The sequence below is a fragment of the Halichoerus grypus genome, chromosome 1 (assembly GCF_964656455.1).
Source record: "Halichoerus grypus chromosome 1, mHalGry1.hap1.1, whole genome shotgun sequence".
Lineage (NCBI taxonomy): Eukaryota > Metazoa > Chordata > Mammalia > Carnivora > Phocidae > Halichoerus > Halichoerus grypus.
The window spans coordinates 203,525,836-203,553,246 of NC_135712.1; the positions used below are offsets into that span (position 1 = coordinate 203,525,836).

At 54.1% G+C, this 27,411-nt stretch overlaps 1 protein-coding gene across 1 annotated transcript; it reads left to right on the forward strand.

Moving 5' to 3' along the window:
- The first annotated feature begins 355 nt into the window (after nucleotides 1-355).
- Nucleotides 356-23,004, forward strand: IL12RB1 (interleukin 12 receptor subunit beta 1). Its single transcript, XM_078053559.1, has 16 exons — nucleotides 356-738; nucleotides 2,072-2,134; nucleotides 2,924-3,038; nucleotides 3,532-3,701; nucleotides 4,875-5,017; nucleotides 7,782-7,815; nucleotides 8,237-8,362; nucleotides 9,765-9,847; nucleotides 10,692-10,935; nucleotides 12,818-12,985; nucleotides 13,686-13,817; nucleotides 14,195-14,356; nucleotides 16,071-16,205; nucleotides 17,132-17,237; nucleotides 17,555-17,636; nucleotides 18,424-23,004. Exons 1-16 carry the CDS (start codon nucleotides 609-611, stop codon nucleotides 18,772-18,774), a joined length of 2,244 nt encoding a protein of 747 aa, XP_077909685.1. The 5' UTR covers nucleotides 356-608; the 3' UTR covers nucleotides 18,775-23,004.
- Nucleotides 23,005-27,411: the final 4,407 nt, after the last annotated feature.

Sequence of the window (27,411 nt, forward strand, 5' to 3'; positions counted from 1 at the left end):
CATCTACTCTGTAGCATGAATCAGTCCTTCTCCATGGACATTTTGGGCCTTTGTAGACAGTGGGGAGAAAGATTCAGAAACTGAGACAGCCAGATGCCAAGAAACAGATGCAGAGAAGAGACAAAGCTTAGTCTGAAGGAAGCAAAGGGGCTCTTCAGGAGCTGGGACCCAGGGTGCCCTGGGGCTGGAGTTTGGGAAACGGGGAAGGGGGCATTTGGGGAGGGGGCAGTGGAGAGCAAACACTTCATAACGATTTGTTGGGAGAGTGAACGCAGACATCGGAGAACACTGGGCTCCCATTTGGCACCTGAGTCTCAGAAGTCAGCTAGAGAGGGCTGGAGACCAAGGCAAGGGCTCAGGGCAACAGGCTACTCATGGGGCTGGCACCTTCTGTCCAGCTAGGGCTTGGGCCAGCAGAATAGACCCCCAGATCTGTGGCCCTGGGTCAGACTTGCCCCACGGGTGGGTTTGTGGCCGGGATGAGGCCACCACCACCGAGCTGACTTCCTGGGTTTCTCTTTCAGTTTAACTTGCTCCAGGAGGGGCCATGATACCTAACTTTTTTTTTTTTTTAGTCTTTTAAGTCTTCTTTCTTACTCAGCTTCAACATGTTCAGGGGCGAGGACGGGGTGGCTGGCAGAAGTTCATCTGGTCCTGCAGGCCACTGCGTGGGCTCAATGGAGCAGGCGTGGGCCAGGCTGTTCCCCCTCCTTCTGCTCCTGCTCCCAGGGCGAGGCGGTGAGTGCCCCACCCTGACACCAGGGCTCTTCTTGCTGGGCGGCATGTGTGTGGAGGGCTGTGGACCTGGGATCTGGGGTAGGTTCTGTGTCTCTGTGCCTCAGTCTTTCCCTCTTGTCAAATGGGAGATTGGCTTCTAGGGTCAGACTTGGGCATCTGCGTTCTGGTCTCGACTTTGTCTTCTGTGGAATGGGCTGAATCTCTGAATCTTTCCCACTTCCGGGAGTTCTGTGAGAAATGCTAAGAAAAAGATAAGGAGGGCCGCCTGAGTGGCTCAGTCAGTTGGGCGTCTGCCTTTGGCTCAGGTCATGATCCCAGGGTCCTGCGATCAAGCCCTGCATCGGGCTCCCTGCTCGGCGGGGAGCCTGCTTCTTCCTTTCCCTCTGCCTGCCACTCGGCCTGCTTGTGCTCTCTCTCTCTGTCAAATGAATAAATAAAATTTTTAGGGCACCTGGGTTGGCTCAGTCAATTAAACATCTGCCTTTGGCTCAGATCATGATCCCAGGGTCCTGGGATCGAGTCCCACATCAGGCTCCCTGCTCGGCAGGGAGCCTGCTTCTTTCTACCGCTGCCTGCCGCTCCCCCTGCTTGTGCTCTCTCTCTCAAGTAAGTAAATAAAATCTTTAAAAATAAATAAATAAATAATAAAATCTTTAAAAAAAGAAAAAGGATAAGGAAAATTATGTAGATAATTGATATACATGATAACTGATTATGTTTATAGTGTATATTATATTATTATATTAAATATATGCACATATTGTCTCTCCATCTCGTGGAATTGGATGGGAAGGAGTCCAGACCCCTGCAGATGACTGGATTTGAACTCTAATTCCAGCTCTGCTGTTGCTGCTGTGTGACCTCGGGCCACTACTTTGCCTCTCTGTGCCTCAGTTTCCCTCTCTGTAAACTGAGGATCAGCAAGGTTTCAGGGCCCTCAGGGGTCAGGCAGGGCTGGAGACCAGAGACTGGGAGGAGGACAGGGGATCCTAGGTTGCTTTGGAAGAGCAGCCTAAGAGGTTGATGAGTGGATGAGTGAGCGGGTGGATGGATGGGTAGATGGGTGGATGGATGGAAGGGTGGATGGATAGATGGATGGATGGATGGATGGATGGATGGATGGATGGATAGTAGGACAGATGAATGCATGCATGCACGATGGGTGGATGGGTGGAAGGTTGGATGTGTGGATGGATGGGAGGCTGGGTGGGTGAATCCATAGATGGGAGAGCGGATGGGTGGATGGATGGTCGCTTGGCAAGCCCCCAGCCTGAGCCCCTTCCCCATGCAGTGAAAGACTGGGAATGTCATTATCTCTTCGTTGTCTTTGCAGCTGAAGCCTGCAGTACCAGTGGGTGCTGTTTTCAGGACCCGCCATATCCGGATGCAGACTCAGGTCTGGGACAGTTCCCTGTTGTGGGGAGAGGTCATGCTGGGTTCTGACTGATCCTTCCCTAGCAGCTCCTCTCTCAGCTCCCTCCTGCCCAGCCAAAGATTCAGGCCCACCTGAGGTCTAGCCTACTGTCAGCCTACTTTCAGACAGCCTACTGTCCTGTCCTCACCAAGCTCGGGCGTCCTGGGGGACCCCACCAAGGGTCTGCCACTGAGCAGGCACTTCGTCCATTCTCTTGTGCAAGAACTATTTACCGAGCACCTACTGTGTGCAGACACAGTTCTAGGTGTGAAAGAATCAGCTGCAAGCCCAACTGACTTCCTGGGGTCACAGCCTAGTGTGGGAGGTGGATAAAAGGCGAACAAACACACAGATAGCATACCAGAATGTGCTATGAGAAACCAGACGGAGGAAGGTGGGGGATGGAGGAGGGGGCTGCTTCAGGCTGGCTGGTGGTCAAGGAGGTGACACTGAAGGAGAAACTGGAATGTTAAGATCTGGGGGAAAAGCATTCCAGGCAGCTGGCACAGCATGTGCAAAGGCCCTGAGGTGGGAGTGAGCCCGGTGTGTTTGAGGACTGGTGAGGAGGCTGGTGTGGGTGGAGCAGGGGGAGCAGGGGAGAAGGCGGGAGACAGGAGGAAAAGGCGCAGGGAGGGTGCTGGGAGTGGGCTGAGGCTGAGGTTGACACCGGATTACTTAAATGTCATAAAGATTCATCCTGAGCATGCACCAGCAAGGAGGGCCCCCCTCCCCACTCTTGGTCCATTCTCAAACCTCTGGGATCTCCTCCAGGCTCGGCTTCAGGCCCCAAGGACCTGACCTGCTACCGGATAGTCAGCGCTGGTTATGAATGTTCCTGGAAGTATGAGGGCCCCACGGCTGGGGTCAGCCACTTCCTGAGGTGCTGGTGAGGACCCTGCCCCAGTCCCCAAACCCTCACACATCATCCCGCACTTGCTCCTGCCCCCATTCCCCTGCTCTCAGAGGTGTGATCTTAGCAGGGTCCTTGCCCTTCCTGGAGGCTGAGTGTCTCGTGTGAGAAGGGAGGGTGAGGACTCTATTTGGGGGGGCTGTCAGCATAGGTGGGCATCCAGGTTGGGTGGCAATTAAGGTCCTTCTAGTCCTTCCTTCCTCCTCACCCGCTCACTCATTTGTCCATCCTTCCATCCATTCATTCATTTCTTCCTTCCGCCTGTGGCAGCCCATCTTGCAAGATTCTGGGGTCCCCCAAACCACTCAGTTGCAGGGCTGATCCCCATAGAGTCCCCAGGCTGGGGAGGGGTGAGTCAAAGGGGCAGAAGAAGATGCTGGGATGTGATGCGCACCATCTGCTGGGGCTGCTGAGCCACCCTGCGGGTCCCTAGGACCCCAAACTCAGCACCAACACTCCCCTCGCGCAGCCTCAAGTCCGAGCACTGCTGCTACTTTGCCGCGGGCTCAGCCACCAGCCTGCAGTTCTCTGACCAGGATGGTGTAGCTGTGCTCCAGCTTGTCACGCTCTGGGTGGAATCTCGAGCCGAGAACCAGACGCAGAAGTCGCCTAAGATCACCCTGAAGCTTCATAGCGCAGGTCAGCACCCTGTTCTCCTCCTCCTCCCTGCTGCCCCTTCCTCACCCACAGACGCCTCTGGTTCCTGAGCCTAGACCTGTGCAGATTTGGGCCAGGGGCTTGATAATGCCAACGATTTTCACATCAGACATTGTTGCGGGACATGGCAGAGTTTTTCACGGTCCCCTCGCCAATCCCCAGCTGCTGGATACTTCGGTTGCTTCTGGTTTCTCCCTGAAACTGTAATACTGCCAGGACCTTTTTGGGTCTTCAATATCTGTTTTCACGACGCAACCACGTACATATATCTAGAATTTGCACTCCTACTCTGCTACGCTGAGTCACAGGGGACATGAGCGAGGCCAGCAAAGTTTGCAGCTCTGGGCTGGAATTAGGGTGAGGTGAGGGAGGAACCTGCCTTGGGCACGAAATTGTAAGGGGGTGCCAAAAAACTCAGTAGTCAACATAAGTAATTCTGTAAAGCAATATTTTAAAAAAAATCAAAATTAATGCCAAAAAATCCATGATGAACAAAATATCAAATTTTAAGATGAAGACAGGATCCAACCGTGTATTTGTACAGCCTTGTCTTTCTTGCCTCCCTGGAGTCCTGTCCCTGTCTCTGCCCTCATGGAGCCCAGATTCAAGTGGGAGTGATGAACAGGAATGATTATTACATATGAGGAGATACTGCTGGGAGGTCAAGGAGGCCTCCAGCTCAAGTTGAGCCTGGAAGGATAGAAAGGATCCAACAAGAATAAAGTGTTGAGAAGTGTGTTCCAGGCAGAGGGCACAAGGGCACAGAAAGTGCAAAGGCCCTGAGGTAGAATCAGGCATGGTACGACCAAGATGCAGAAAGAATGATAGATGTTTCTCTTTAGGTCTGGGTCTAAAAAATTAGTAAGATTTCCCTAATAGTCCTCTAAAAAAAAGTAGATTCAATTAATTATCCTCTTGTCAGCAATTCACAAAAGTGCCCGTCTCACCAAAATGCTGCTACAAGGAGTGTTAGTCTTGAATCTTTGATCCATAGAATCCCAGGCTTAGATGGAACCTGTAAGGGTTTCCCTGATGCACATACTGGGGACTTGGTCGGTTATCCTGGGCTGGGTGGGGCAGATTTTCTGAAATTTTCAGGACCAATAACTCGCACATATGCTGGCTCCCCTCCCCAAACCCCATCTTTGCTCCCAGTTAAATACGACCCTCCGTCAGCCAGAGACATCACCGTGTCTGGGTCCGCGGGGCAGGTGCTCTTGAAGTGGGAGACCCCAGCCCGCCAGGATGGCGCCGAGGTGCAGTTCCGGCACCGGACAGCCGGCAGCCTGTGGAAGTTGGTGAGTTTATTCCCCAGGTCAGGAGAGAAAGCAAGCTTCTCCTCGGGGAACATGACCCCCAAATCAGTTTCACCATCTCTACATCCATCACCCTTCCTGCCTGGCCTCCACTCTTGCCCTGTAGCTAGCCTCTGGAGTCTCTTTGACACTCAGATCTCATCATGACCTCCTTTGCTCACACACCCTCCATTGCTCCCTATTACCTTCAGGAGGATCCTTTCCTCAGCTGGCCCCAGGTACCCTCACCCACCTCATGCTTCCTTTGGCCCCCTCTGAATGGCCATCATTCTCCGCCCATGCCCTGCATTTCCAGACTCTGCCTTTGCCCATGCAGTCTCCTCCATCTGCACACCTTCTCCATCTGAGCTCATGAGAATCCAGCCCACCTTCAGGGTCCAGCTCAAGGGCCACCTCTCCAGGAAGCTGCCCTTCCACTCACTCAGCTTCCTTCCTTCCTTCCTTCCTTCCTTCCTTCCTTCCTTCCTTCCTTCTTTCCTTTTCTTCTTCTTCTTCTTCTTCTTCTTCTTCTTCTTCTTCTTCTTCTTCTTCTTCTTCTTCTTCTTCTTTTCTGAGATATAATTGACATATAACATTATATTGGTTTCAGGTGTACAACATCATTATTTGATATTTGTATATATTGTGAAATGATCACAATTAGTCTAGCTACCTTCCGTCACCATCTGAAGTACAAACCTTATGTCTTGGAAGAACTTTTACGATCTACTCTCCTAGGAACTTCCAAGTACATCATACAGTGTTATGAACTATAGTCTCCATGCGGTACATGACATCCCTAGGACTTACTTATTTTATAACTGAAGTTTGTAACTTTTGACCCCCATTCCACCCACCCCCCAACCCCTGCCTCTGGCGACCACCAATCTGTTCTCCGTATCTAAGAGTTCGATTTTGTTTTGCTTTAGATTCCATGTGTGCGAGAAATCCTATGGTATTTGTCTTTCTCTGACTTATTTCACTTAACATAATGCCCTCAAGGCCCATCCACATTGTCACACATGGCAGGGTTTCCTTCTTTTACAGCTGAATAATATTCCATCTTATATATATATGTGTGTGTGTGTGTATATATATATATATATATATATACTACATGTTCTTTTTCCGTTCATCCGCCCCTGGACACTTAGGTTGCTTCTGTACCTCGGCTATTGGACATGATGCTGCAGTAAACATGGCAGCAGATACATCTTGAGTTAGTGTTTTCATTTCCAGATAAAAGCCCAGAGGTGGAATGGCTGGATCATATTGTAGTTCTTTTTTTTTTTTTAAGATTTTATTTATTATTTATTTGACAGAGAGAGAGAGCACAAGCAGGGGAGCGGCAGGCAGAGGGAGAGGGAGAAGCAGGCTCCCCGCTGAGCAGGGAGCCCGATGCGGGGCTCCATCCCAGGACCCTGGGATCACGAAGGCAGATACTTAACCGACTGAGCCACCCAGGCGCCCCTCTCTTGTGTCTTTTTGTTGATAGTCATTCAAACTGAGGTGATATCTCGTGGTTTTGATGTGCACTTCCCTGATGATGAGTGATGTTGCACACGGTTTATCTACCTGTTGGCCATCTGCATGTCCTCCGTGGACCTTCATTCATTCCGCAGCTACCTTCTGCTGCCCCCTCTGTTGCCCTCACGCAGAGCAAGCGGGGCCTATAAGAAACCTCAGCCCTGGGCGCCTGGGTGGCTCAGTCGTTAAGCGTCTGCCTCCGGCTCAGGTCATGATCCCAGGGTCCTGGGATCGAGTCCCACATCGGGCTCCCTGGTCGGCGGGAAGCCTGCTTCTCCCTCTCCCTCTCCCTCTGCTTGTGTTCCTGCTCTTGCTATCTCTCTCTCTGTCAAATAAATAAAATCTTTAAAAAAAAAAAAAAAAAAAAGAAACCTCAGCCCTTGCTTATTAGGCCCCAAGAAACCCTTAGATTGGGAGAAGACAGAGACCTCCAGCCTCTGAATTGTGGTGTCTCCTCCTCCCTCAGACAGGGAGCATCTTGAGGCCAGGGAGCCGCTCCAGCTTCAGCCTCATCTTCCCTCCCAATGTCGGGCCCCCCTGAGCCTCAGTGACCCCATCAGGTGAATGGGATCAGTTAGAGACAGGTGATATGGGACCCTCTCTCTCTTTTTTATTTCCAGCCCCCTAAGCACACTCTGCAGTAGACCCTGCATCCCCCCCTTTGCAGAGGAGGGAACTGAAGCTCAGGATGTTGGGGGACCCCTCCACATCAAACAGGGCATGGGGGGCAGGCCGTGTCCCAAACCTGACTCCCCTGACCCCCAACACCACTGACATACAGGTTTTTCCCTCCTAAAATAATTTTTGTAGGAAAGTACAGGATAATAATTTTGCCTCCTGAAATCTTTTAAGCAAAACTTTTACTTTGGGAATAATCTTAGATTTTCAGAAAAGTTCCAAGGAAGTAGCCAGCTCCCCTAGAAACGGCCCCCAGCCTCCCTACATGCGAACATCTTACGTTCTTGAGTGCGTCTGTCCACAACGGAGACGAACATTGGCATGTTGCTAGGGACTAAACCAGAGATTATGCAGATACCCCCGTTTTTCCACGCATGTCCTCTTTTTTTTTTTTTTTTTTTTAAGCAAATGTCCTCTTTCTGTTCCTGGATCTAATCCAAGCTCCCACATTGCGCTTAGAATAATTGTTTAAAATGGTTAAAGAGCTAATATTTTTTTCAAATTTTTTTTACCTTTTACCAAAAGGTAAAACTATGTATACATATATATGATCTGGTCCTAGGACAACTGCGGACGTCAGGAGGATGCTGGCTTCGGTGAGCATAATAGTACCGACAACAGCGGCAGCATGCTAGCATTAATTGAGCACCCACTGTATGCCAGGCCCAGTGCTAAATTCTTTGTATGCTTGCTGGCCCGCCCTGTAGTTCAGTATTGGATTATTCCCATTTCACAGGTGAGGAAACAGCCTTGGGGGTGAAAAGCCATTCATTGATCAGGGTCACATCCCAATGGGTTGGCCTTGTCTCGACTCTGACCTAGGGCTGGGGCAAGAATAGGAGATCTTGAGGCCCCCCAAGAGAACGTGGCCTGACCTATTCCCCTGGTGGCCCCAGGGCCCAGCACACAGTTGGCACTCAATAAGTGTATGATGGCTAAATGACGAGTGCCAAGCCCCGGGCACCCCCAGGTATGGGACAGCCCTTCAGCTTGATGTTTGGCCTATTTCCCTGCCAGAGTCCTGCCTATGCCCCCTGTGGATAGATGCAGCCCAGGAATTCCAGCTACGCAGGCGGCGACTCAGGCCCGGAGCCCCAGAAGACCCCTGGAGCAGCTGGAGCAGCCCCGTGTGTGTCCCCCCTGGTGAGAGCGCTCAGAGCCACAGGAACGGGGCAGGCATTAGAAATACAGCAGTGGGGATTAGAAATAAGGTGGCAGGTGTTAAAAATAAGGCGGCAGGAGAAATTCGTAGTAATTAATAAAAGGTGGCAGGGCAGGGCTCCTGGGTGGCTCAGTCGGTTAAGCATCTGCCTTCAGCTCAGGTCATGATCCTAGGGTCCTTGGGACCGAGCCCCGGCTTGGGCTCCCTGCTCAGCGGGGAGTTGGCTTCTCCCTCTGCCTCTGCCCCTCGGTCCCCCTACCCCCCACCCCCACTCATGCGCGCTCTCTCTCAAATCAATAAATAAAATCTTAAAAAAAAAAAAAAGGTGGTGGGGCAGTGAGCGAGTTTCACTTTGTAAAATGTGGAGAATCCATAATCTAAAAAGAAACGTTTTCCAGTCTTTCTCTCCTTCCAATGTGTCCAGTTGGTTTTGCTCTTTTAAAGCCACACAGGGAGTTGGCAGGGGGAGACCGCTGTGTCGAGAACACGTAGTTTTCCAAATGACACAGGAAGCTGGAGTTTGGGCAGCTCCGAAGTGGAGATGTGGCCCAAGAGGCAAGGAAGGATGAGGTGATTGTCAACATTTTGCCCCTGGCCTTGTGACCTGGGGTCTCCTCCGGCCCCAGTGCCATTATCTGTGGGAAACAACTCCAAGAGTTATTTTCAGACTTCAGAACAAAAATTGTAGTAGAGAGAAGAACCATGAGAGACAATGGACTCTGAAAAACAAACTGAGGGTTCTAGAGGGGAGAGGGGTGGGAGGATGGGTTAGCCTGGTGATGGGTATTGAGGAGGGCACGTTCTGCATGGAGCACTAGGTGTTATGCACAAACAATGAATCATGGAACACTATATCTAAAACTAATGATGTAATGTATGGGGATTAACATAACAATAAAAAAATTAAAAAAAAATTGTAGTAGAAAATGCATAATATAAAATGTTCCACTTTAATCATTTTAAAGTGTAGGGTTTTTTTTTTAAGACCTTATTTATTTATTTGAGAGAGAGCGCGCACGCATAGCAGGGGGAGGGGCAGAGGGAGAGGGAGAGAGAGAATCTCAAGCAGACTCCCCATCAAGCCTGGAGCCCGATCCCACAACCCTAAGACCGTGACCTGAGCTGAAATCAAGAGTCCGATGCCTAACTGACTGAGCCACCCAGGCGCCTCTAAAGTGTACAGTTTTATGGAGTTAAGTATAGTCACGTTGTCATAGACTAGATCTCCATGTTTCCGATTTTGAAAATTATTTAACGACCCATGGGAATCCTGTGTTTCAAGGGAGGGGAGGAAAAGGTCCTGGGTCCCTGTGCGGGGTCTGCAGGAGGTGGCGGTGAGCAAGGGACAACCCCCAGCGTCACTGTCTTGCCACCCCATTGCAGAACATCCCCCAAAGCCCACCTTGAGGTTCTCGGTGGAGGCGCTCCGTCCACATGGGAGGAGGCAGGTCACCCTGCATGGGCAGGTAATGGGCCATCACAATGCTGTGGGGTGGCCGGAGATGGGGAGAAGGAGACAAGAGGCTGGAGTCGGGGTGTGCAAGTGGGATACGGTGAGGGAAGAGACGTGGAGGTGTCAAGGACTGCAAGGACTGTGGGTTTAACTCTGCAGTTAATGGGGAACAATGGAGGGTGTGTGAGCAGAGAAATATGACTGGGTTCAGGTGTTCACAGACTTCCCCTGGCTGCCATGGGGGGAACAGACTGTGAGGGGCTAGGGTGGAAGCAGGCAGGCCGGGGTGGGCCATGTTGGTCTGGGTGGGAGATAATTTCTTTGAAATCCCCCAAACAACCCATTAAGACCCCCGTTTTACAGAGAAGGAAACTGAGGCACAGAGGGAAAATCTCTTGCCCAAGTCAGGGGCAAAACCATCAGATGTTTCACCCACTGGCTTTACCATAACTAACTTGGTCGGGTCCCTAATGGGCTGGCACAGTAAGGCTGAAGTAAAGCTTTACTTCCTGCCTTTCCTCTCATTTGAATTCCCTTTCTTAGGAAACATTTCCAGGCTTGAGGTAACTGGGTCCAAAGATAGAAAAAACATTTTTTTCCTGACTCTCAGTAGGTTTTGCCAAATTATTTTCCCTCCAAGCCAACATGCACTGGCCATGAATGCCTATTTCCCAGCAGCCTCGCCAGCACCACGGGTTTTGTTTTGTTTTGTTTTGTTTGTTTTTTAAAAACTTTTGGCTCATGTCACAGACTGTGGTCCATGGATGAGTCTGTTCAGGGGCTGCACCCTGATGTTGGCCCATGGGCATGATGACTGTGTTCAGGTCTCCACAAACCATCTCTCACATTCACGACAGCTGCCTCAGCTTGAGCTTCCAGAAGGCTGCCTCGGGTCCAACTCTGGCGGGGAGGTGACCTACCGCGCCCGCCTGCACATGCTGTCCTGCACGTGTAAGACCAAGTCCACAATGACCTTTCAGCTGAGGAAACCGCTCAATCTCTCTGGCGCGGCCTATGACCTGGCTATTGTCTCCCAGAATCGCTTCGGCCCCGGCCCCAACCAGACGTGGCACATTCCTGCCCAAACCCACACCCACACAGGTGCCTCCTCTGGCCGGGGAGGGCTGCGGGAGGGCCTCTCAGAGCTCAGCACTTACTCTGAGCCTCCGCTAGACTAGGGTGAGGCAGGTGAGGCACAAAAATCAAACAGGTGTCGAATTTAGGAATGTGTCAAAATCACTAATTAAGGTACATACTGTTAAAATGCAATATTTTTTTTAACAAACTCTAGCTGGCAAACTACGGCCCAGGCCAACCACCTGTCTTGGTAAATAAAGTTTTCTGGGACCAGGGCGGGGATCAGGGTGTGGTGAGTGAGGCAGGATGGCGCAAGTACACGATTGATCCTATCTTCATTTAAAATCTTATATATGTATAGACATGCTTAAAGATGTACCTATATTTATAGATATGAGGAAAAAATCAAGACTTACCTTTATGTATACAAGGACGTGAATACATATACATATGTTATTGAGGTGAAATTCACATAGCAACATTAATCACTTTAGTAGGTACGATTCAGTGGCATTCCGGACATTCACAATGATGGGCAACCATCACCTCTGTCTAGTTCTAGAACATTTTTATCATCCCTAAAAGGAGACCCCATGCCCATTAGCAGTCACCCCCCGTCCTTTATCCCGGCCCCTGGCACCCACTAATCTGCTTTTTGTCTCTGTGGATTTGCCCGTTCTGGACATTCCATATACATGGGATCACACACCCTGTGGCCTCTTGTGACCGGCGTCTCTCACCCAGCGTCATGTTTTTGAGGTTCCCCCATGTCGTAGCGTGTGTCGGGGCTTCACTTCCTTTTCGTGGCTGAGTAACGTTCCACTGTGCGGATGGACCACGTGGTGTTTATCTGTTTATCCATTAATGAACATTTGGGCTTTTTCCACCTTTTGGCGATTAGGAAGAGCGCTCATCACACATTTTTGCATTCATTTTTTGATTCTTAAAAAATATTGCATCGAAACAGAGTTTATCGTGATGACTGAGTTCTTTGGTGCCTCCAGTTTTGTGCCTGATGCGTGCCTCACTCACCTCACCCTGGTCCTGGGCCTACCGAGCACCCAGCAGTCCTGTGAGGACAGGGCTGGTACAGTGATGCCCATTTCAGAGATGAGACCACTGAGGCTCAGAGACAGAAAGCCCCTTGTCATGGTGGCACAGCCGCGAGTCTGTCAGCTCCTGGCCCGGTTTGGGTCATGGCCCCACTGTGTGACCGTGCGCCAGTGGCCCTCCCTCTCTGAGCCTCAGTTTCTGTATGATTGGGGTGCTCACGGTCCCACTTTGTAGCAGAGTGGCACCCGTCAAGCACTCAGCACTGGCCTGGCGCATACAGCTGGTGCTCAATAAATGGTAGTTGTCCCTGGAATTGGAAACAGTGCCCGCCTCCCTGAGGTTGTTGCCGATGCCCTTGCTGGAGGGAGCGGGGAGAGATGAGCCCTGGGGACCGAGTGGGTGTGTCCTCAGGCCACTGAGCTCCAGTCGGTCTGGGAGGCCCATCCTGCACCACACCCACCCGCCGCTGGGGGGGGGGCAGGAGGTGGGGGGCCGGGCATCTGCTAGAGCAGGAGATGCTCCCCAGGCTGGGGGGGCGGGGGGGGCGGGGGGAGGTGGGCAGTACAGGCAGCATTGATGGTGGCGTTTTGGCACGGAACTCACGGTCAGACCTAACTCATTCAAACCGCCCTTGCTAGCCTAACCCTGCCTCTGTGCCTGGCCCCCAGCCCGGCAGCCCCCAGTATTGAGGAGACGGAGCTAGATACAGAAACTCGCAGCCCTGTGGGGTTAGAGTTTGGCGAGAGGGTGGGATGGGGCTATGGGAGCCTTGGACTGCGGCGGGGGGGGGCGGGGGGGGCGGGGGAGGGGAGTGGAGCGGCTGTTCTGATGTGCCTCTCTCATCTGCTTCCAGAACCAGGGGCTCTGAATATCAGTGTGGGAGCCAATGGGACCACCATGCACTGGCCAGCCCAGGCCGGGGCCAAGGCATATTGCATTGAGTGGCAGCCCCAGGGCCAGCACAGGAACCTTACCAACTGCGCACTGACTCCGCCCCAGGACCCGGACCCTACCGGAATGGGTACCGTAACGTCAGGAGCCCCGCCTCTGCCTCCTCCCTTAGACCCCCGGGCGGCTCCAACCTACAGGGGCTGTGCGTGTGAGGTGTCTGAGGCCAGAGCGGTCTTGCTCCTTGCCCGAGGTCACACGGAGGTGGGAACAGGCTGAGACTTGGACCCTGCCACCCATGCGGGTCTGAAGCCTCCTGCCAGTATCCTGAGGTGTCAGGGCTTATAGCTCCGGGCAGATTGCACCCCAATAGGTAATGAGTCTCACATCCCAGGGTGTTTGTTAAACAGCCACCTGCGCCAGAGAAGGTGGCAGCCCACAAGATGCTGGCGGCAAATTAATGAGGCCTCTGGAGAAAAAGGGGGAGCCTTAGAGCCCCAGCAGCCTCTCACTCTCCCACTTCCTATCCTGGGCCTGGCCAGGGCCCCCGGAAACCTCAGCCTCAGCCTGGCCCTTGACGGATTCCTGGACTTGGGAAACAAGAGCTGGATCCAGACGCACCTGGCCCCGTAGAGTCCGGGCTGGGCTGCAGGTGGGAGATGGGCTAAGGGGAGAATAAGGAAGGGATCCTGGAAGAGGGGACATTGGTGCAAGGGCTTTGAAGCATGAGCAGGAGTGCTCTAGGAGTTCCTGGCATGCGGTACGGCCAGTGCAAAGAGGCGGAGGTGGAGATACAACCTATTTACCGGCCTGGGCCTTGTCAATCCTTCTAGCAACCTACAGCTGGAGCAGAGGACCTTTGGAGCAGAAGGTGTGTTACCACATCACGATCTTTGCCTCTCCACGCCCAGAGAAGCCCATCTCGTGGTCCACGGTCTTGTCCACCTATCACTTTGGGGGCGATGGTGAGTAGCCCATACCTGCAAGGTGGTCTCTCTGGAGGGCTTGGTGGTGGCCTTGGGTGTTGGGAGGAGGGAACGAACACTTAGAGGCACTTACTCTGGGTCAGGCCTTGGCCAGAAGCCAGGCGTGCAGAAGTCCCAGGGGATCCCGAAGACACCGCCCCCGCCCCCGCCCCAAGCGGCATTGCCCCATTTCATAGATAAGAAAAGTGAGTCTCAGAGAGGGGCAGCGATGGGGCCTGAGTCGTGGAGCCGGGATTCAAACCCAGGCCTGCCTGACTCTGTTGCCAAGCTTTCCTGGGTCTCTGGACGGTGCCGGGCTGGGCAGGCAGGAAACGTTCAGCCGGTGCTCTTGGAATTGACCATGGCGACGGTGCTAGTTGCAGCCTCGGGGGCCGGACGCCCACAACACGTGTTGGTGAAGAAGCTCAGCCAGGACTCTGTGTCTGTGGACTGGACACCATCCCCGCTGAGCACCTGCCCGGGGGTCCTGAAGGAGTACGTCGTGCGCTACCAGGATGAGGAGGGCAACCTCATGTCTGGTACGTGAGGCAGCGCGGGCCGGGCGGGGGGAAGAAGGGGCCTGGGGTCGATGTCTGCCTTGCTAGGGGACCCTGAGCACCTCACTGGCCCTCTCTGGGCCTTGGTTTTCCCACCCATAAAACAAGAGTTGTTCGACTCAAAGACGCCAGACTGCCCTTTCCGGACCCCCAGGAGGGCCCAGTGGGCAGCAACTGTGGGCTCACAATGGACTCCGTGTATGGATCGCAACCCCTTGTGCGTATCGGCAACTAGACTCCCATGGAGCGGGACGATGGTGTCCATTTCACAGATGGGGAAACTGAGGCCTGGAGAGGGATTCCTGCCCCCAAGGGTTAAGCAAGCCTGGATTTGGGCTCAGTCAGGTGCTCCTTCCCGCCTCTTGGGAGGGAAAGAAAGCAGAACATACAGGGCAAGTCTCACCAGTGCTGGGGTTTCCTGTTGTTTCACACACTGGGGGCTCCACCTTCCATGCGGGGAACACAGTCTTTTGGATACGGCCTCCCCCAGTCACCTCCTGCAGCAACAGGCCAGGCCAGCAACACCTGCCTCTTCGTGTCTCTGCCTTCTCACCAAGCACCCAGCACCGGTCAAGGCATGAATGCCGGGGCGGGGGGCGGGGCTTGCTGGGGGGATGCTCTAACCTCAGAGACACAGACATCCTGCCATCTGCTTGACCACCCATTGTTCAGAGGGGGTAAAGGAGGCCAAGTGGGGTTCAGGGTCTTATTCAGGGTGGCGCAGCTGGAAGCAGCCCTTTTACCAATTTGCCGAAAGTCAAAATGCTGAAGATGAATGCGCCCAATGCCCATTGGCCAAACTGACCAATCCCCCTCCCCCCTCCCCCGCTCCAATTTCTTTTGAAGAATATTCCTCTTGAATATATGTATATACGAAGAATATAGACTTAGGGTTCTAGTAATCGTTTTCTTCTGGATAACAGCCAACAACTGTATTCTCATTTTAAGGATTTTTACGGAGAGCTTTATTTGTTAAAGCCATCCAATTCCACAGCGTGTGCTGAGGTCCTGCTGTGTGCTGAGGTTGTAGGGACACTGAGGAAACAAATAGGCAAAGTTAATGCTGATCTTCACCCTAAAGACGGGAAGAAGGAGAGGGAGGAAACCATGGGGATATCTGGGGAAAGGGCGAGCAAGGTAGAGGAGGCGGGACTGCCAGTGCAAAGGCCCTGAGGTGCGACTGAACCTTTAGGGAGCTTGGACGATGGGGCTGGGTCCGGGAGTGAGCAAGGAGCCAGCAGAGGTCAGAATTTGAGAAAGATAGCATCATTCACTGAATAGTTTGGGGAAGAATATTCCTCCAAATAAGTTGAGGTGAATGGGTGCATTCGGAGTTTTCAGCAGGGGCGCCTGGCTGGCGCAGTCGGTTAAGCATCCCACTCTTGGTTTCGGCTCAGGTGGTGATCTCAGGGTCATGAGATCGAGCCCTGCCTCAGGCTCCACGCTCAGCGCGGAGTCTGCTTGAGATTCTCTCTCCCTCTCTCTCTGCCCCTCCCGCTCATGCTCTCTCTCTCTCTCTCTAAAATAAATAAATCTTAAATTAAAAAAAAAAAAGAATTTTCAGCAAAATGTGCTTGAGTCCCCACTACCACTCCCAGGGTGTGGCTGCCCAGCCAGGACCTGGGCATCCCACCCCTGAGCCTGGCCTCCTGGGAGTAAAGGAGTCTGGGGACCCAGGGCTGCCTCCCTCCCACAGAGCTGCCCGTGAAGCCCACAGAGACCCAGGTCACCCTTGGTGGCCTTCGGGCTGGCACAACCTACACCGTGCAGGTTCGAGCAGACACGGCGACACTGCAAGGCGCCTGGAGTCAACCCCAGCCATTCAGCATCGGTGAGTAGGAGAGCAGGGCCTGGGTATGTACCCAGCATGCACTGCCCCATCCCGAGCCTCCGCAGGCAGCCCCGCCCTGGCCCTGCTCCCCATGTATCTCCCACAGGAGAAGGCCCCAGCCTACTCTGCTCCCCCCTCCTTGTGCAGTTTCCCCTCAGGGACCTTCTCTCACACTCCCATTGCCTTGCCCATGCAAGCCCCTCTGCCTGGGATGTTTGTTCTCCCCGCTAACTCCTATTCATCCTTAAAACTCAGCTCAAAAGCTTCCTCCTCCAGGAAGCCTTCCATGCTTTCCCCTGGGTGCCCACCCTCCCCTCCCCCCGCCCCTAGCTGTGACAATCCTTCCTTCCTGGCCTGACACCTTGGGAGTGGGTGAGGGTGTCTGTGTCCAGGCTCTGCCTCCCCCAGCCTGGGGGGCTCCAGGGGAGGGGGCCGGGGGCCATTTGTTGAGTGAATGAATGAATATGAATGAATGAGTGTCTCTCTTGTCACAAAGATAAGGAGGTGGGCTCTGCTGTCTTGGGGTGTGTGGCCGGAAGATATTTGGAAACCAAATGATCCCTATTCCTGCCATGGTCCTTTCCTGTTGCCCTTATAGAGCAGTCGGGTCTCAAGAGAACCAGTGAGTCAGGCTTGGCATGGGGCGGCAGGTCTGGGTCCAGGGGAGCAATCACGTGAGCACAACCTGCGGGCACGTGGAGCTACAGTGTCCTGAGCCCTGTGCGCCAGGCCTTTATCCTGCAGACGCGGGGCAAGTGGGTTCCCTGGCCTCCTGCTTCACACATGAGGAGCCAGGCACAGAGGGACCCACGGCGTGCCATGGTCAGCAGGGAGTTGCTGAAGGGTCCCAGCAACTCCTTCCCAGCTCCCTTCCCCGTGAGAGGCAGCAGGTGTCCCTCCCCCAGTTCAACCTCTCCCACTCCCAGAAGTCCAGGTTTCCCGGTTGTTCGATTTGTCCATACTCCTCGTATCTCTGGGGAGCTTCGCCAGCATCCTTCTCCTGGGCGTCGTTGGGTACCTCAGCCTGAACAGGTAATTTGCACCATCTCCCCCAAGATGATCCGTAATGGCAATAGTGATCATAGTAACTGCTCACACTGAGTCGGTATTTGTGCCCAGTTTACAGATGAGGAAACTGAGGCCCAGAGAGTCAGGCCCAAGGTATCCAGCAGTGGGGGCAGAGCTGGGATTTGAACCCAGGTCTGTCAGACTCCCGCACCTCCCACCCCCAATCCACATCCATTCTCCCTTTATAACCTAGCAGAGATGAAAAGAGTAAGTCAGAACAATCAAAAAGTAAGAACAGAGAGAAAACACTGCTCCTCTGACCAGCTTCCTTCCCTCCCCAGGGCTGCGCGGCACCTGTGCCCACCCTTGCCCACACCCTGCGCCAGCACTGTGATCGAGTTCCCTAGCAGCCAGGGCAAGCAGGTAAGGGCTCCTTTTCTAATTTAAAGTCCTATTTCTTGGGTCTATATTCTGGGCAAGAGTAATGGCCATGCATTAACTCATTTTATTCTCCCCTAACCACTGACACAGGGACTCCAAAACCCTGCCCTATTTCACAGATAGGCAAGCAGGGGCCCAGAGAGGAACCTCCTGTGGGTCATTTCCTAGCAGTAGAAACAAAGTGGCTTCAACAAAACGGGAACCTGATGGGGGATGGGGGGTGGATTCCCCAGATGGTGGGCTTCAGGCATGGCTAGGTCTAGGAATCCAGAGACTGGGCATCCATTTGTCTGGACTGCTGTTCTGCCTGCAGGCTTCCCTCCCACTCAGGCTCAGCCTTTCCCCAGTGGAAGAAGGGTGTCCATTTTCCCCATTCACTTTAGCAAAAGTCTCAGGGCCATCACCGATAGGCCTAGTGTGGGTCACATGCTCATCCCTGAGCCTATTGTGGGTATCAGGGGCTAGAGTGCTCTGATTGGCTGGGCCAGGTCACATGTCCATCACTCAACTTGTGGTGGGGCCAAGGCCCAACCACATCAACAGTGAGAAGAGGAGCAATGATTTCCCAAAGAGAAATGGGGTGTGTGTGAGGGTGGGGGTAGGGGGGCTTCCTAAAAGGGGCTGAAGGGGGGGTGTCATTGAGGCAGAGCTGATCCTCAAATTGGTCTCAGGATTTTAGGGAATTAAGCCAGCAGGAACCTGATCTGCCCCCTGTGTGGTTGGAAAATAGGGCCCTGCCCTTAGCCTTGGCCCCACCCTTCCTATCTAGGCTTGGCAGTGGGCAAGCCCCGCAGACTTCCCAGAGGAGGTGTCGCTGAAAGAGGCCTTGGTGGTGAACACGTCCTGGGAAAAAGGTGAGGGAACTGACCCGGACACACCTGCTGGGGAGGTGAAGACAGAGCTCCTTCGGGCCACTCCTGAACTGGCCTTGGACACAGAGCTGCCCCTGGAGGACAGGAGACAGGTGCAAAGCCACCCCGAGACTCTGGCTCTGGGGCCGGGCAGGCAGGAGGGTCTGGAGGGCAACCCTGCCCAGGTGGCTGGACTCTCACTGCCCTTGGGAGACCTGATACAGACCCCCATATTCAGTGGCCCTTCGCACGTGGGCCTGGAGGCCTGAGGGAGAGAGGGGCAAGTCGGCCTCCTCCTTCAGGCAGGAAGACGGAAGGCGGCTGGTTATCAAGCAAACATTGCATACCCAGCCTGTTCCGTCTAGACACTCACGTGATGTCCTGATTCCCCGTAACCACCTCGAGAGGTACATGGCTCTTCTATTTTACAGACATGACCACTGAGGCTCAGAGCGAGCAAGTGGCTAGCCTCAAGCTAGGGGAGCACAGGCAGGAGTCAAACCTGGGCCGAGTGACCCAGACCCCATGTCCCCGTCCCGGCCCCTCCCCTCCGGCCAGCACAGATTGCGCCACAGTCCGTGGTGGGAACCCAGGAACCACCGTGAAAAGGAAGCTGCCACACCCCCTGACTCCCATGGGGAATAGATTGGAGGGGGGACCCAGAGGGGGGGCTCATGCTGATCCCAGGACCCTAGGCTGGATGTTGTGTCCCAGGAGCACTCGACGGGGAGTCCGGGCACAGAGCTCTGTTGCGCTGCAGGGTCCAGCCCCGGAGGAGGATCTAGTCGTGGGAAAACAAGAGGGGCCCTAAGCGTTCTGAGGGAGGTGCTGGCCCCTCCTCAGCCTCAGTCTCCTCCCCCGTAGAATGGGGGTGAGGATAATATTGAACTCGCAGGTCTGTCGAGAGGGGTCTACGGCTTAATAAATGGGCCTTCTGTTGCGTAACTTTCCCCTGGCTGAAACCTGCACGGACTGTTCAAAACCCCCCAGTAGGGGAGTTCATTCACTCATTCCACACGCATTTATTCATCTCTCCCTTTGGGCGCCCCCAGGAGCACCCGGTCTGGGGGAGACAGAGCGGGATGATCACTCGGAGCTCTGCAGAGTCAGGACTGGGCAAGGGGAGCGACGGCCCGAGGGGGTGTGGGATTTGGTCCCCCCAAAACAGGAGCCTTGGTTCTTCCCCCAGCTCCGCCCCTCTTAGGGGTCCATCGGCCCTCCGCCCAGGGCTCAGGTCGGGAATTGGGGTTCCCCCTTTCTCCTGACACCCAACGCCCCACAGCAGGAACGCGTGCCCCGCATTCACCCCCGGAATCTGCCCTCTTCCTGTCCTCTTCCTCCCCGAGCTCCTCCCATTGTAAAACGAGTCGTCTCGTATTCCCCCCGTGGCCACCAGGTGGCAACAGCAACACGCGTCTCCCAGGCTAGACCGGGTGCGGGGGGACCCTCCCCCCCCCGCCGCCGCCCGCTGCGGAGCTTGCAAAACAGACTTTTCCGGTGTTAAGTGGGGGCGGGAGGGGGAAGGAGGGGTGGAGATTAGAACCCAGAACCACTGGGTTGTGGCAAAAGGACCTGAAGCCTCTGGGTGAGAGGGGTCTGGCTCCACAGGCTGGGAGACTATAGGTCCAGGCCCCGCCCCTTTGGGGGGCCCCAGTTTCCCATATATGCATCTAGATGGGGAGACAGAAGCCTTGGCCCCAGTGACTGCTCCCTGTTCCGCGCATGCTCCCTCCCTTGAATTTGCCACCTCCCTGCCAGGCAGGCCTTCCCTTGTGAATCAGTTCTCATTCTTTGGTGGCAGGACCAAGTGGGCAGACAGGAAGGGATGCTGGGTCAGCGGCTTATAAAAAAGACCGGAGTGACCTGAGCCCCTGGCTCAGAACTACCCCCTCAAGTCCAGGACCCCACACCCACCCCTACTGCCCCTGTAAAACCTCCAGGAAAGCAAAAAGCCCCCATGTAGGCTGCCCCAGTCCTGGGCCCACACAGAACAATAGAACCCTGTTTGGTGGGCCCTGGAGTTAACAAACCCACACCTAGGCACAGCCCCCTGGGTCCAAGGAGTAGGAGATAGACATTTATTGAGCACCATCTGGAACTCTTGCGGTTGTGAATAGGGAAGATAGACACCTTGCTTCCACTGGGGGTGGGGGGGGGGGAGGGAGGCTGAAACTGCCTTGGGAAAGAAGCTTTCAGGGAGGACAGCAGCCCAAACAGATGGCTCCCTCGTCCCTGGATCCAGCCATGCCTGAAGCCCACCATATATATATATATATCTGGGAGATACCCCTCTGGGTCTCTGTTTGCCTGTCTATATAATAGGAAGGGGTTCAGAGCACTGGTTTGGGGTCCCTACCTCAATGGGTTGAGCAACCCTGCTTAGCAGAGCCCTGGCCCCACGTTTTTTGAGCACCTGCTGTGTACTCATTACTCTAGGGCCCTCTGAATGTCCATCCCTCAGCTCCTCCCAGAAGCTCCAGGAGTCAGGACTGTAGCAGACCCCATTTCACATCTGTATTCATTCCTTGATTTGTGAAGTCAGTGTTGAGCACCTACCGTATGCCAAGCCCTGTCCTATACAGGTCGGAATCAGTTCTGTCATGAGGGGCTTCTGGTGGGGTGAGGAAAGCAGACGCTAATCTAATCACCATACAGGGAGTTACAATAACCCTGAGAGAGTGACGAGCGAAAGTGTGAAGAACAGTGGGTGAGAGAGGGCTTCCTGGAGGGGGTGATATCAAGATGGTGAGGGGAGGTCAGCAAAACGAGAGAGCAAAGGCCCTGAGGCAGATGTGGTTGATGGGGGAGTGGGTGAGCCAGGGGGATAGAGGTCACTACTGGGGCCGAGGGGGTTTATTCCTAGGCTGGGGGGGGGTGTCCTGGAGCAGGATTGTTGAGGCCCAATTTGTGAGTTGTTCAAAGATTCTTCCTGCTGCTGTTCAGAGGAGCAGGTGACTCAGCCTTACTGGCCTCAGTGTTCTGGTCTGTAAAATGGATAAGGAGGTCTCTCCAGAGCCCTTGGCCCCTTCTCACTCCCTCTCCTCTGTCTCTACCTCTTTTGTCTTATCAGAGAGAGAGGCTGCCTCAGTTTACCTCCCCAGATACCTCCCTCCTCTATTTCTCCAGTGGCCTCTGGGTTTGTTCAGAAAGAAACATTGTCTCTGTCTCTGCCCTCGAGCCAGGATGGGGCTGCGGTATCAGCGGCCCCCGGGGACCCTGGGCTGTGGGAGATGACACACAGGACAGCCGTGGCCTGGCCTCTCACACATAACTGCCCGAGCCCTGCAGATGACAGGGATGCCCTGCCCCCAACTGTGCGCCTTTGTTCATTCCTCCTTTTTTTGTTTTTCTGCGTTTTTTTTTTTTAGAGATATCCACATACCATACAAATCACCCTTGCAAAGTGAACAATTCCGTAGCATTTGATGTATTCCCAATGTTGTGCAATCACCGCCTTTGTCTAATTCCAGAACATTTTCATCACCTCAAAAGGAAACCCTGTGCCCATGAGCAGTCACTCCCCCTCCCGCCTCCCCCAGTCCCTGGCAACCACCAATCTGCTGTCTCTATGGATTGGCCTGTTGGGACATTTCCTATCCAGGGGATCACACAGCACATGGCCTTTTGTGTCTGTTCTTTTGTGGAAGAAACAGCACCATGTTTTTGAAGTTCATCCCCGTTGTAGCATGAATCAGAACCTCATTCCTTTTTATGGCTGAATAATATTCCACTGTGTGGATGGATCGCTGTTTATTTCTTCATTCATTCCTTGATGGGCACCCCGGGGGGTTCCACCTTCTGGTGATTGTGAGCAATCGTTTCCGCTGCTGTGAGTATGGTTTACGGGCTCTGGTGTGAACACGTTTTCAGTTCTCTTAGTCTAGGAGTACAAATGTTGGGTCATAGGGTAATTCTGTGTTTAACTTTCCTTCTCGAGGTGCTGCGGGATTCCCATCAGCAATGTGTGAGGGTTCAGATTTCCCCACATCTTCATCAGTACCTGTTATTTCCCTTTTGGGGGGGCGGGGAGCCATCCTAGGGTGAGGTGGTGTCTCACTCTGATTTGATTTGCTTTTCCCTGAGGACTGCTGGTAGTTGAGCACTTTTTCATGTGCTATTGGCCATTTATTATATCTTTGGAGAAATCTTTATTTGAATCCTTTCCTTATTTTTAATTGGGTTATTTATCTTTTTATTATTGAGTCCTAAGAGGTCTTTATATAGTCTGGATATTGATCCCTTGTCAGAAGATTTGTAAATATTTTCTCCCACTCTGTGGGTTACCTCTTCACTGTCTTAAGAGTATCCTTGTAGAGGGGCGCCTGAGTGGCTCAGTTGGTTAAGCATCTGCCTTGGCTCAGGTCATGATCTCAGGGTCCTGGGATCGAGCCCCGCATCGGGCTTCTTGCTCTGCAGGAAGCCTGCTTCTCCCTCTCCCAATCCCCCTGCTTGTGTTCCCTCTCTCGCTGTGTCTCTCTCTGTCAAAAAAATAAACAAAATCTCTAAAAAAAAAAGTGTCCTTGTAGAAAAAAAAACTTTTTTTTTTTAATTTGATGGAGACCAACTTACGTGTTCCTTTGGTTGCTTGTGATTAGGTGTCATACCCAAGAATGCGCCTGGTCTTCGCGCATCTCTCCCATCCTCCTACCCCCGGCGCCTCCCTCTGGTCCGCAAACCCCCTCCCATTGGCGTCGGGGCATCTGCGCCCTAGTCCCCCAACCGGGAGGCCTCCCGGGCAGGCACCCAGCCGCCTCCATCAATGTTTAATAACGAACGGAGCGCACGGAACCTTGGCACCGACGTGGGAAACCCCGCCCGGAACCATCTGCCCCTTGGCGCCCCCTGTGGCCACGCGTGGGGGTCGCGACCGCGCTGGGCCCCACTATCTCGGTGGACCGAGCAAGACCCGGGCGGGGTGGGGTGGGGGGAGGCGGCACTTGCTGGCCCGCGTGCTGGGGCGAGGGCGTGGGTCGCGCCTGAGTCCTCCCCACCCTGGCCGGGAGCTGCTCCTGGCTCCCCGCCCGCCCTGGGCTGACCCTGCCGGCGGGAACCGCCTGCTACCGCGGGGCCGCTCCTGCCGAAACCAAAACACCCAGGAGGAGGGAAGAAAAACACTCCGGGAGGGCTGGTGGGGGAAGGGGGCGGTCGCCGATGTGCCTTCGGGTGGGGGGCTGGGGGGAGGGTCACACCGTCTGCGCACAAACGTCTGGCAGATGCGGGGCTGCCCTGGCTCGGCACCAACCCCCCAGCGGGCTGTGCAGCCTGGGGCGCTCTGAGCCTCAGTTTCTCCATGGGTGGAACGGGGGCGGGGAGAGGGAGCAAGGTGAAGCTGTCGCTAACGTCATCCACGATAATATTCAGGTCGTGGTTTGTGGGCGCCTGGGTGGCTCAGTCCGTGAAGCGTCTGCCTTCCGCTGAGGTCATGATCCCAGGGTCCTGGGCTCAAGCCCGGCATCGGGCTCCTTGCTCCTCGGGGAGTCTGCTTCTCCCTCTCCCTCTGTCTCTGTGCTCTCTCTCTTTCAAATAAATAAATACAAAAAAATCTTAAGAAAAAAAAAAAAAAGCCATGGTTTGCTCAAGAGCGCACAGAGATTTAATGCTCCACTCGGGAGCTGCTCTGGTCCAGGGGTCAGGGGGGGCTGATCCTGAGCCCCCAGCTTCCCATGGATTTGCAGGGCGGGGGAGGGCCTGTGTCTCCCTGACTGCATCCCCCCTCCATCCTTCCCGTTTCTCTCCCTTTCTCTCCCTCAAGCCTGCCTGAGGATCTTGCAGACTACCCCTGAGCCAGCCGGGGCGGGGGGAGTCAGTCTAGGCGCTTCCTGAAAGCCCAGATCCTAATGTCCCTGCATCTGTCCCCACTGTGGCCTCGGGGGTGGCTCCAGGAAGCCTGGGGCCCCCACTTGCTGTCCAGAAGACCCAAACTGCGTAAGAATCCCTCTCAAACCTCAGTAACCCAGCAGCTCAACATCCACAGTCTCACAACACAGCCACACACACGCACACCTCCCCGCCACCACGTTTTTAGATGGGGAAACTGAGGCCTGTATCACGAAGAGTCTCATCCAGAGCTTCCAGCCCCAGGGGCATCACTGGTCATTCTGGTCCAGCCACCAGGCTCCGTGGCTTCAGACTGCGCTCCAGTCTGCTGTCCCCTGGGCCTGCCCCATAAATAGTTACTGCAAACGCTTCCACCCGGGGAAGGCTGGGCAGTGACACTCTCACCTCCCCGAGCTGGTTTCCCAGTGGCTGTGGTCTGGCGGGTGGCCCAAGTCATGTCCCAGTGGCATTGGAGGCTGCCTGCTGCCAGCCAGGAGTGGGGCTCGAGGCAGGGTCTAAGGGGGAGCCTCTGGCCCACGAAGCGCCTCATTGGCCCCATTCCCTGCCTTTCATCCTAACTGTGGGGGTGGTGGCGCAGGAAGGGGGTCTCAGGCTGAGGGTCCCTTCTTCAGGAAACCCCCAGACCCCTGGGGATCCCCAGCTCTGGGTACCTCCTTCTGGCCTGGACTCTATGGAACTAGGAGAATTTAGGCCCGAACCCTCCCAACCTGGGACCTTGGACTTCTCCCCGCACAAGGCAGGAACCTGAAGGTGGCTAAGAATGAATGAACGAAAGAGTGAACAATCCTACAACCACAGACATGGAAGGCCACACAGATCGAAACCTGAACTCCTAGCACACCTGGGGGGCTCCCACGCCAGCCCCCATCTGAATGGGGGTACTAAATAATACATTCTAGGGTGGGACATTTGCTGCTGCTGCCCCGCCCCCCAGCCCCCAGGAATCCCAACAATAGGGTCTGCAGCCTGACGTCCTGGGTTCGATTCCCCCCTCTGCCACTCATCAACCAGCATGACTGCTCTGTCTCTCTGGGCCTCAGTTTCCCCTTCTGTAAAACAGAGATTGTGCCCTGGTCTCAGAGTCGCTGAGGGGAGTAAATGAACCTGTGTGAAGCTGGGTTAGACCTATTGTCAACCATAAGTGGTGAGCGTCTTCCCTCTGACAAGATTGAAATTATAGAGAAAAATCAGAGATGGAGCTATGGTGTTTGTATCAGGAGGAGGCTGACTGGCCTGGTGAGTCAGAGGAGGCCCCGAATCTCCCTCCCAGACCCTGGCCACCTCTTCACTTCTTGCTGTCGCTTTCAGTCTCTCTTTTACTTAGATCCCTCTGCCCCCAGATCCTCAGTTTACCTCCCTGTGATGTGGGATCAAACAGACATCCTTGACTCTCTTCTCTATTCTCCAGCAAAACTGCTCCTGAACCTGACCCATTCTCCCTACTTGGTCCAGCCCCGGTATCTATTCCTGGGACCAGCACAGGCACTGCCTCCCCGGTCTCCTTGCTTCTGCTCTCAGCCCCCATAAAATCTCCCCTTTGTGGTGGCCGAGTCAGACTCGTCCTTCCTCTCTCCAGAACCCTCTATGGCTCCCATCTTCCTTAGGGTAAAAGCCGAAGTCCGCCTTGTAGCCACAGGACCCTGCTGGTCTTGCTGTTTCCCACCTCCCAGCCCCACCCCAGGATGTTGCCAGAGGCTCTTGGTCTCTTTGCAAGAAAGAATTCAAGGAGAGGGGCACGTGGGTGGCTCAGTCGTGGAGCGTCTGCCTTTGGCTCAGGTCATGATCCCAGGGTCCTGGGATCGAGCCCCGAATCGGGCTCCCTGCTCGGCGGGAAGCCTGCTTCTCCCTCTCCCACTCCCCCTCCTCGTGTTCCTTCTCTCGCTTTGTCTCTCTCTGTCAAATAAATAAAATCTTAAAAAAAAAAAAAAAAAAAGAATTCAAGGAGAGACCAGACATAACAGTGGAGTGGTGCGAGAAGGAACATACAATTAAAGCAAAATTACACTCTCTGAGATGTGAGAGCAGGCGAGCTCAAGGGAGAGCTCTTGGGCCTGGGGTTTGGTCTCTATCCTTTGTTGACAGTTGTTAACTAAGGGGTGGAATATTTATTTCTTGGGGAGGAGAGTTTTTGGGGAGCAGGGTTTTGCGCTTTTTTCTTTTTCTTTGTCTTGGGTCTGTCTAGTTCGATCCGGCTTTTTGTGGCTTTGTTTTGGAGAGCTGCCAGGACAGACCTCTGACTTTCCAGATAGCTGACCATGACTCACACTTTGCTGGCCTCCAGGCATCCTGTTAAAGCCTAACTAGCTGCCTACTCTAACACAACCCTTACTCCGCTTTGTCCACATTGACCTCCTGGAAACTCTTCCACATCCGGCACATTCCTGCCCCAGGGCCTTTGCACAGGCTGTGCCTCTGCCTGGGAGAGTCTTCCCCAAGACACCCGCATGTCTCCAGCACCTCCTTCTATTCAGGTCTCAGCTCCGATGCCCGCCCACATTGCCCTTCTTTTTCTCTTGCCATCAATAGTCTGTTTTGTTCACAGCCATGTCAAACCAATGCGCTTAATCATTGTGCTCACAATCACATTTGTAACAAGAGTCATTTACCAGGCGCTTACTGTGTGCCAGGCCCTGGGCCGGGGGTATGGGGCCATAGCTGAGGACAACTGAGACATATCCCTGCCCTGGTGGGACGTATGGCCTGGGGGCAGGGAGGGAGATGGACAGAATGAATAAAATAGGACATGTGGCCAGATGCAGCAGAGAGAGGGTCTTTTCCCCCATCAGACCTCCTGGAAGAGGTGGGTGGCATTGAGGCCTGAGGCCCGAGCTCCGAGATGAGAATGAGCTTGTTTCTTTGTGAGGAGGAGGTGTAGGGAGGTGATGTAGGGAGGACAGCAAGCCTGGACTCCTGGGGCCCGGGGGGGGGGGCGGCCACTGGGAGGGGGTTGCTCTTCACGTTCAGAGCAACTGGCACCCTGGGACGTCTCAAGGCAGGTGATAGGATTTGATTCATGTCTCCCAAGGGAAAGAGCAGCTGTGTGGGTCTCACCAGTTCATAGATGGGGA

Bases quoted from the DNA above. Each gene is read 5' to 3' on its own strand.
- IL12RB1 (XM_078053559.1), top strand. From the start codon at position 609: ATGTTCAGGGGCGAGGACGGGGTGGCTGGCAGAAGTTCATCTGGTCCT. The intron at 3,039-3,531 runs GTGAGGACCCTG...CCCCTCGCGCAG, and splicing joins AGCCACTTCCTGAGGTGCTG to CCTCAAGTCCGAGCACTGCT. The intron at 5,018-7,781 runs GTGAGTTTATTC...ATCTGGTCCTAG, and splicing joins CCGGCAGCCTGTGGAAGTTG to GACAACTGCGGACGTCAGGA.